Below are 8,683 nucleotides of genomic sequence, written 5' to 3'. Positions count from 1 at the left end.
AGGCGGGTGGTTTGGTTCCTGTTCATGCTGTACAGCCATGTATCATGTTCACAAACAGGTCAGAGGTAGAACTGGTATAAAAAAAAAAAATAAAAAAAAATAGTAAACAACTTGTTTTTCAGAGTAGTCATCCAAGCTGTCCTAACCTTTACTCTCGGTGGCGGTGTGTCTTTCAGAAGATGGTGACCTACATTCAAGCTAAAATGGGGTGTTGCATAAACTGTATTACCACCTGAATAAATCGTTGCTAATCACACCAACATTAAACAGATTAAGTCTGTCTGGTAAGTAGGCTGCACGTGGTCCCTGGCTAGGTTATAAGACAGCTGCTCCTTCATGTGGATTGCCCTAAATCAGATCATGTAAAATTGTTTTACTGTGTTATACTGTATTCATTTTTGGCAAGTGCCCTTTAAAGATTAAAAACAGATGCGCAGAAATGTGAATGACCACAAGCTTTTAATCATTATCAACATTATACATACTGGAAAGTCGTTACAAGAAACGCATGAAAAAAACTTTTTACATACTTTAGTGTGTTTTTTTTAAACTTTTGGTCGTAAAACAAAGATAATAGACAGAGGCACAAACAACAAGCAAACTCTTATTTACTCTAGGTTACAAAACACCATCATCATCACCACCATCATCCTCATCTCCACTGCTGGACTATGTGATGGATGGCAAGCTGAGGGTGAGGAAGGTGTGGGGGCATTGAGCGCTGGTGGGAAATGGGGTCTAGGAGGAAGCCGGCGGGGGGGTTGTGGGTTCAAATTTTCCAGTTTCATTGCCTTCGCTGAGTTGTCGCTTCAAAACCATTTCCCTGGCGATGCAGGTCACCTGACCGTTGGCCACTGTATAGGTTCCGTTCCTGCAACACAGAGGAAGCTTCAGTTTAACACCCCCCATCACAGCTGAATCAGAGAATCTAACAGCCCCTGATGACCTTTAGAGTGGATATGTTCGTTGGTTAAAGAACTCACTTTTGATTGTCAGATCCGTTCACCGCGCCGGGCTGGTTCTGCTTTGCAAAGAAAAACGAGGTCCACCAGTGCCCGGAGTCTTGCCTTGGAAGTGCTACATAAAAGGAATGTTTACTTTATCTTTCCTTTTTTTCCCCCATGAGGGTAACATGTTTTTTTTTTTAAGAAATATCTTCAAAACAAAATCCATGTTCCTTTCCCTACCTGGATGATGTGGAATAACTTCTCCAGTGTACTCAGCACTGCCGCAAGAGCTGCTGCTGGAGTTGGACCCCAGTCGCCCTGGAAGACAGACATGCAGACATTTCACTTCAGTGAACAAATCAGAGACAACAACAAGCTTCCCTCAGGAAAAATAAATAAATAGAATTAAAAAAAAGCAGAAAACTGGAGAGCTCATCCACTGTCTTTTCCTTTCACAAAAATGAGCACAATGTGACTTACTTCTGTAATAGTCATGGGTGGCGATGAGAGAACCACTTGACGGAATTGCTGCCATTTTCTCTGACCTCGGGTGGAAAGACTGCTCACAGATGAAAATGGTAACCTAAGGGAGAGAACAGGAATCATTAGACCGGAAAGCAAGTTGAACAGAAAGAAATCCATCATTTCATAAGCACATTGCATCTGCTTTGACAGAGTAATACACTGGCGAAGAACCATTTCAGAGGAGCTGTGCTGCATTCACTCATGCTCTCTGTTCCTCAGAGCAGTCCACATTCCCCCATTACAGAGTGACACACCAGAAGCAGCTGCCGCTGAGCATCTGGTTTCTCATAACTCAAATGCACACGTCCAGCACGTACGGTGCACGGGCTGCCAGCCTGATAGACTGGCAGAAAGCCAGTCCGCTAATCTTGTCATAGAGGACGTTACAGTGTTGCTGCCAGACGACACTACCAAGATTCTGCGGTGCTCAGCAGTGACACATGTTCTAAAGCAGGGAAGTTTGATTAAGGTTTCTACAGTGAAGATGAAGACCAGCGTGTTTTCTAACATCTACATCCCTCTGATGTCTTGTTAAAAGGATTATTTTAAATGTTATGTTTTTTGGTTTTTTTAAGTATATCACATGTTTGAAATCCAAATGACTATGGCCTTTGTGTTTTTACTCTTTAATAATAAATATTATTGTTATCGATCAAACTAAAATAAACTTTTTGTGAACTTAATATTAAACATTAAAAAGAGTGTCTTAAACTAACAGGATGTTAACAGCTGTGAGAACCAGCTGAAGGCTGTAAAGCTTAACTGTGAACAGCAGATGGCTTTAGAGATTTCGAGGAGACAAATAGAAATCTGTGCTCCATAGCCTAGATAAACACAGCAGATTGCATATGTAGTAGGCTATATGACCTCCTAATCAATATTTCCTACACACACATATATATATATATATATATATGGAGGAAAAATTGTGTTTTAATTTGGGTGCATGGATGCACAGGATGAGTTCAACAAATGTTCAGAAACTTCTCCCATGCAAAAACTACCTTTGTATTCATTAGGGTAGAAACAGCATTTTGAAATACAGTTTAAACATGTAAGTAGTATACAACATTAAACAATGTTCAAAGTAAATGGTTATTATCTTTAACTTACCTTTTAGAGTAGAATGATGATACAGGCACGGCCGCAAGGTGTGAATGGCTGAAATAGAAGAAGAACTAGTTGTGACTATGACCCATTTGTGGACAAACTACGAGTTTGGACCGCACTCGATCACTATCACTGCTATGGTCGCAGGAGGAGGATAATGTGGAGCTTTTATAGTCAGCAGCAAGCGGCTGGCCTCGACTCGTGCTGCTTTGGCGCTGGGCGGGGCCTGTGTGATAGCTCGAGGACACAGAACGTGCGCCTCTTCTTTGCCCTGCTGAGACACTGGAGCCCTTGGTGACACCAGGCTTAAAGCTAAAGGGGATTTATTAAAACCTGCTGGCAAAGACCGTTGGACTTCCCAATGTCAGCCAGTCAAGCAAGACTCAACGTGGACACAGTCTGACTGAGAATTGCAACATTTCGTAAATAACATCGATAACACGGAGCCACACGAGCATTTTAAATGGTGGTTTAAAGTTGTTTCTTGCATATGTCTGTTATGAAAGTTATTCTCCAGATAACCTGCTCAAGTCTCCAGATAACAATGCATTCTCAACGATCGCGGTTGTCGAACTTCTCACGTTCACATGAAACTTCGTGAGCAAACAAAGTGATTTCTAACAGAATTGAACCACTTTATTCAAATCGTTCAGCGTTCAAATCATACTGCTCATACGGTACCTCCGAGTACAGGGTGAAGGGGGAGGGGAGAATTGCCACCGTCCCTGGTGGTCTAGTGGTTAGGATTCGGCGCTCTCACCGCCGCGGCCCGGGTTCGATTCCCGGTCAGGGAACGTCCGTTTTTCGTTTACACAATCATATCTCACTACTGAAATAATCTATTAATGATTTCGTACGAAACTCAACCGAGTTCCACTTTAAAGGAGAACTGGGCATCTTCTAATCAAACTTTATTTCTAAAACACTTTTCATACATTAAAAACGTAGCACAATGTGCTTTACATGTTTAAAATCAGCTCCACCCCAGCACATACACACGCACATAGACGCACGGACAGACACATGCACACACACACAAATAAAATAAGCACAAATAAAGACGTGTGGCTGAGTACAGACGACTCAGGTAAGGAAATACCATCACAGGAGACCATCTGCACTGGGTGCTGCTCATGACCCACGACCAGGGCGCCTCTACCCGTGCACCCACCAAGCTATAGCCCAGCGAGGGGCCCACAGCAGTGGATCACTTATACACATATACTTAATTTTAGGGAGTTTTCTTTCTGAGAATTGACTCTTTGATTTCACTAAAAGCAGATTAGCTATAGAAACAGTAGTAATGTATAGACTCTTGGAACTAGTGCACTTAGTATGAACAAAACAGTTCAATGTAGAGCCTTTAGCGCCGCCCAGAGGCTCTTGTGAAGTAACATTACAATTGCCCTAAAATATTCCCTCTGGAAACAAAACCACTGATAATACCGTGACACTTAAGAACAACAGACCACTCACCATTCTACTAACTTTAATTGAAAAATATTACTTTACAAAAATACTTTGCAACACAGCTGATTTCAGGAGATGGATATACAGTGTATGTAAAGATAAATAAATGACAATTTCATATGAAACATTCTGAGCGATACTTATTAAAACAAGGTTTTGATATTTGATTTCAAAATAAGTTAAAATCTAACACAATTAGCTATTTTGCATGAACTGTCAGGAATAGCTTGAGGGATCAAAGTATTTTTCTTCCATAATTCACAGTAGGATGTTTCAGTAGGTGGGTTCATCTCATGTTGTGTTGCGTGCAAATCTTCTTTCAAACCCAGAGGTGTCTCCAGCATTTGACAGACTTCCAGTCATCTTATCCTTTGGATTTAGAAACAAGACACTTATACTCAGACCGTGCAGGATGTGTTAATTACTGGTACCAACGTGCCTGCTTTGTACAAACTCACCTTCACATTGCCAACCATTTCCTCAAAAGACTTGAATGTTGAGGAATGTCTAGAGAGATAAGAGGACTAATTTAAAAAAAACAAAGGTAGTGATCTATACAGTAAAGGCACAGATGCAGCATGGAATGTTGTTTCCATACGTAAAGGTGTTGATGTTTTACCTCATAGTTGGCACGCTTATCGTGTGACTCAAGGAGCTGTATGAAAAGCACAAAGAATGAAGTTGGAAAATGAAAAGGGACAGTTAAACTTCAAAAAGAAAAAGGATCTTTATTTCTTTTGTTTCGTTCAAATGGTTAAAAATACACGTCTGAATTCTCATTAAATAGGTCACTAAAACTGTAAGGGGGGAAACCTTTGACTTTTACACAGCATGGGATCCTTTTATCTAGCTAATTTTTTAGCCTGTGGGTCTTTCTGCACTTGCATGAAGGATTAACAAGTTTGAAAGAAGCTGAACATGTGTAAATGCACAACACCTCCCTTAATATATAGAGTAGCAACAGAATTCACTGATCAGGCTCCTTTTTGCACTCACAAGTTGCAGATTGTGTTTTTAAATGGAAAAAAAAATTACTAACAATATAAGTTGAATACAGGTTGCTAAGAATGTTTGTAATTCCACTAAATATCATTAAAAACTGAAACTTTGAAGCTCCTTTTAAGAAAATGATTTATTTATCTTACCGTTGAGGGCTTGGAAGAGGCAGGGCTCTGTAGAGTTCGCAGCATGAAGATAAAGACAGACGCACACATAATGTCACACTAGCTTCTGTTCTAACAAGGATGATAACAGACTTATCAGCTACTGCTGTGCACTGCTGTGAGCGGATTACGGTTGTTTACTTGTCTGGTAAAAAATAACAAGGCAATACTCCGAATAAAATCTTTTAAATGAAGTTGTACTTGCACTTTATTTTGGGGGGCAACTAAAACAAAGAGCAAAACCAATAACGCATTAGATTGCACCAAACTACTTTTTGCCCAGTATCGAAAAGAAGGACATGACGGTATTTGACACGATATCGAACTTATCAGACCAATAAAACCCACTGTGTTTCTGTGTTTTCATGTGACCAATATAAAATGGGCATATTTAGAAGCTGAAGCTGAGCCATCTCTGGCTGTACCTCATCTGGGCCAGTCTCCTGGTAATGACCATGCCCACACTGGACAGTGTGGCAGATGTCACCTGGCCTGCGTGACAGAGGCCATCCCGTGTTTTCATATATCTGTAGACACAAATAAGCAGTATCTGACTGAAGAGAGGTCTCAGTGTTGCCTCATATTACATCACAAGTGAGTACATACAGGGAAGACAAAGGTACAAACTGAAACGTAGTCAACAACAAGCTTATGTGCGTCACTGGTCACTGTCCATCTGGCTGCTGAAGATCCCTTGCCTACTATTTCAAACAAATACTTAACGGCTGCTCCTGCTGCTTCTGCTAATGCCGCTGCTTCTTGTGTTAAGTCAGGCTGCTCTGCTATTAACAGGGCACCGATCCTGTTTGATCTGGGCAATCCCATCACTTGTTTCCTGGAAGGAATCCCTCCTTAACATGTGTGTGCTGGGCAAAACGTGGGATGCCCCTGAGCAGCGAAAGAACTATTGTTTTTTTCAGGACATGACTGAAACATGGTGACAAAAACTCACACGCTGGAGTGGCTGAAGTCCTCCAGAGTGGCAGAGGCTGTGAGATATCTGAAAAGACAAAAAATGCAAAGGTTGAAAGATTCTTTTACTGACTGACACAAGTCGTCAGTGAGCATTTTGAAGGTTATGTAACCATGTCACACTAAAACAATGCCTGACAACTACACTGGTTGGGTGTCATATGCCATTTAAAACCAAACCGTTTTAAGGCATCCAGTAAACATTCCTACTGTACTTATGTTCCATGTTTCTGAGGGTCCAGATGCACTTACGGGGCTGAGGTCTGGACATCTTGCCAGCCTTTGGACAGGTTTTGTTTGATGTTACTGAGAGGACTCATTCCCAGCTGCCTCCTGATGTCCGCTGCATAGTTTTCTTTGGACAAAAGCACCTGTCTCAATGTCTGAATCTCATCCTCAGTCTATGTGAAAATAAAGAGAAACCTAAAATGTTAAACTCAACAAAAAAAATGTGTTTGTATCACATTGTGCTGAACAGCCCAAAGAAGTTGCATTACCTTTGCAAGCTCGAACTGCAGGTTTTCAAAGTCGTCCTCTGTTAGGTCTGTGTGTGAACACCCATTTCCTGTGATCCTCGTGGAGAAGTTGGGAGATGAAGAAGCCCCACTAAAACCTTAGAGACAGACATGGGGGAGAATATCAACGTGAATGTCGACAAAGGCAAAATGGGACACAAATATGACTATTGACGATGCAATCCCACAAGATTAACCTGTGTTAGAGCATAAATAGAGCATTTTAACCTATCTTAAAAAAAGATTGCAGCTAAAGAATCCCCATAAAAACCCTATGATTTATCAAAAGACAGATAAGCAGAAGTAGTGATAGTAAAGTAAGAACTACTGTTATCTGCTGTCCTTGTTTTTAACAGTATGCCGGTGTCATACTTACAATGAGATTACATTTTAGAGGCAGCTGTTGAACTTTTTACTCCACTGAATGTGCTTTCTAGTTTAGTTTTTAGGACTTTGAACAGATTTACACCTTTGCATTTCCTCCCCTCCCATTTCTCCCACCATTGAATATAAATAACTGTGTTTTCATTTAATTATGATTTTTAAAGGGACAAATGCTCTCACATACCAGACCCTTTCTAACAAAAGCCAGATTACAGCTATTATATTTAATTACATATGGGTATACAGTAAATACAAGTTACGCACACATTATATTTCAAAGTTAAGATAACATTTGAAACATTTAAGTTGATTGATAACAAAGCCCCAACGAAACCCTCCGTTTACAAACAGATAAATGTGCAAGTAGCATATGTGAATGCTGAATACTTTATGAGGGTATGTGTTGGTGGAGTTTACTGTACTTTAAACCATCGGTAGTTGTGTTAATAATAAAAGCTAGCATTGCGTGTTTTTGTGTATAAGCGGTGGATATCGGAGCTGTCCTCAGTGCTGAACTCCTCTGCTTAGCTGTCGAGCTAGCCGGCTAACAGCTAACTTGTTGCGCACGAAGCTAACGTCGGCATAAACTCGCCAAAAACATCTTAGCTGCCCAGTATATCGACGTATATTAAACACAGAGCAACGTATTGACAACTTTTAGTTGTTCTTACCTTGTTGGCTCATTGCTGCCTCTTCCAACTCGGAGTGTTTCGACGGGATAGTTGCAACCAACTGTCTCCATTCAGGCAGATCAACTCAGAGACAAGCGGGGGGCAGTCAGGATCACTGAGGCTATTATTGAGTTAAGCGACTTTCACTCTCACACAAGACGTTTGCAGTGATGACCACGACAAACATAAAAACAAAAGCACAAAACTTACCTCAAAACCCATAAACGTATCCCCTCTCCCCCAAAACATTGATAAGATTATGTTACCTTTTCATAAAGCGTGTGGATGACCAAGTGAATGACTTTTACACATGCCTCTTGGATAACACACGGAAAACCCTAAAGTCAAGAATATTATGTGATACATACTAAGAGTAGGCCAGTAAAAGTTGGATATTTTTTTAGATCCTTTACTAAAGTACCAAAGACACTTACATAACACCGAGCAACAGTAAATAATTAAGCCTATAATTAGGAAACTATGACATGGCCAAAGTAAGCGTACCTGACATTCTCAATTAGTGCAAAACACTTGTGATGACGATTACACAGACTCTTGAATGGAAAGAAAATCCTCACCAAAGTAAGCTACTTTAGTAAAGTGAAGACCTGTCTCCATCTGCTGGTAAAACACACTGCCACACACACAAAGCTGCATCTCCTCTACACAGAGTCTGTGGTGGGAGTTCCCCATATATTGTCAGATTTGTGTTTTTCTCTGGGAAATGCGTCAACAACACTCGCTGACAGATCACGTTACAAATTTCGCAAAAACAATAACCAATTTGCCAAATATTTTCTTCTTTTGAGACTCACATGTAATTTTCATATATGCTACATTTCTCAAAGACCTAATTTTTGCATCACATTTTAGTCTGATATACTAAAATCACAAAGTTCCTGGGCAGGTTCATACTTTTTGCCAGG

General features: G+C 40.6%; 2 protein-coding genes and 1 non-coding gene across 3 annotated transcripts; 1 reads left to right on the top strand and 2 right to left on the bottom strand.

Annotated features, from left to right (window-relative positions):
- Positions 1 to 530: 530 nt before the first annotated feature.
- On the bottom strand, positions 531 to 2,741 carry LOC140272015 (pancreatic progenitor cell differentiation and proliferation factor A-like). Its single transcript, XM_072367320.1, has 5 exons — positions 2,586 to 2,741; positions 1,428 to 1,530; positions 1,188 to 1,265; positions 984 to 1,077; positions 531 to 871 (listed from the first exon to the last, which is right to left on the bottom strand). Exons 2-5 carry the CDS (start codon positions 1,480 to 1,482, stop codon positions 739 to 741), a joined length of 360 nt encoding a protein of 119 aa, XP_072223421.1. The 5' UTR covers positions 1,483 to 1,530; positions 2,586 to 2,741; the 3' UTR covers positions 531 to 738.
- Positions 2,742 to 3,304: 563 nt separating this feature from the next.
- Positions 3,305 to 3,376, top strand: trnae-cuc (transfer RNA glutamic acid (anticodon CUC)). The gene has a single exon. It is a non-coding gene; the product is annotated as a tRNA-Glu (tRNA).
- A 685-nt stretch (positions 3,377 to 4,061) lies between these two features.
- Positions 4,062 to 8,045, bottom strand: LOC140271679 (tumor protein D54-like). The gene is made up of 9 exons (XM_072366962.1): positions 7,758 to 8,045; positions 6,685 to 6,800; positions 6,440 to 6,588; positions 6,168 to 6,215; positions 5,641 to 5,742; positions 5,198 to 5,224; positions 4,672 to 4,707; positions 4,511 to 4,559; positions 4,062 to 4,421 (listed from the first exon to the last, which is right to left on the bottom strand). The coding sequence occupies exons 1-9, from the start codon at positions 7,768 to 7,770 to the stop codon at positions 4,344 to 4,346; spliced, it is 618 nt and encodes a 205-aa protein (XP_072223063.1). The 5' UTR covers positions 7,771 to 8,045; the 3' UTR covers positions 4,062 to 4,343.
- Between the last annotated feature and the right edge of the window lie 638 nt (positions 8,046 to 8,683).

Source organism: Leuresthes tenuis, unplaced genomic scaffold (genome assembly GCF_036924035.1).
Source record: "Leuresthes tenuis unplaced genomic scaffold, fLeuTen1.0.hap1 SCAF_16, whole genome shotgun sequence".
NCBI lineage: Eukaryota > Metazoa > Chordata > Actinopteri > Atheriniformes > Atherinopsidae > Leuresthes > Leuresthes tenuis.
This window is presented reverse-complemented; position numbering and strand designations above follow the sequence as displayed.

Bases quoted from the DNA above. Each gene is read 5' to 3' on its own strand.
- LOC140272015 (XM_072367320.1), bottom strand. From the start codon at position 1,482: ATGGCAGCAATTCCGTCAAGTGGTTCTCTCATCGCCACCCATGACTAT. The intron at 1,266-1,427 runs GTAAGTCACATT...TCTGTCTTCCAG, and splicing joins CACCCATGACTATTACAGAA to GGCGACTGGGGTCCAACTCC. The intron at 872-983 runs GTGAGTTCTTTA...TCTGTGTTGCAG, and splicing joins AACGGATCTGACAATCAAAA to GAACGGAACCTATACAGTGG.
- LOC140271679 (XM_072366962.1), bottom strand. The intron at 4,708-5,197 runs GTAAGATAAATA...CTTTTCATACAG, and splicing joins CCTCTTCCAAGCCCTCAACG to CTCCTTGAGTCACACGATAA. The intron at 4,422-4,510 runs GTGAGTTTGTAC...CTAAATCCAAAG, and splicing joins AAATGGTTGGCAATGTGAAG to GATAAGATGACTGGAAGTCT.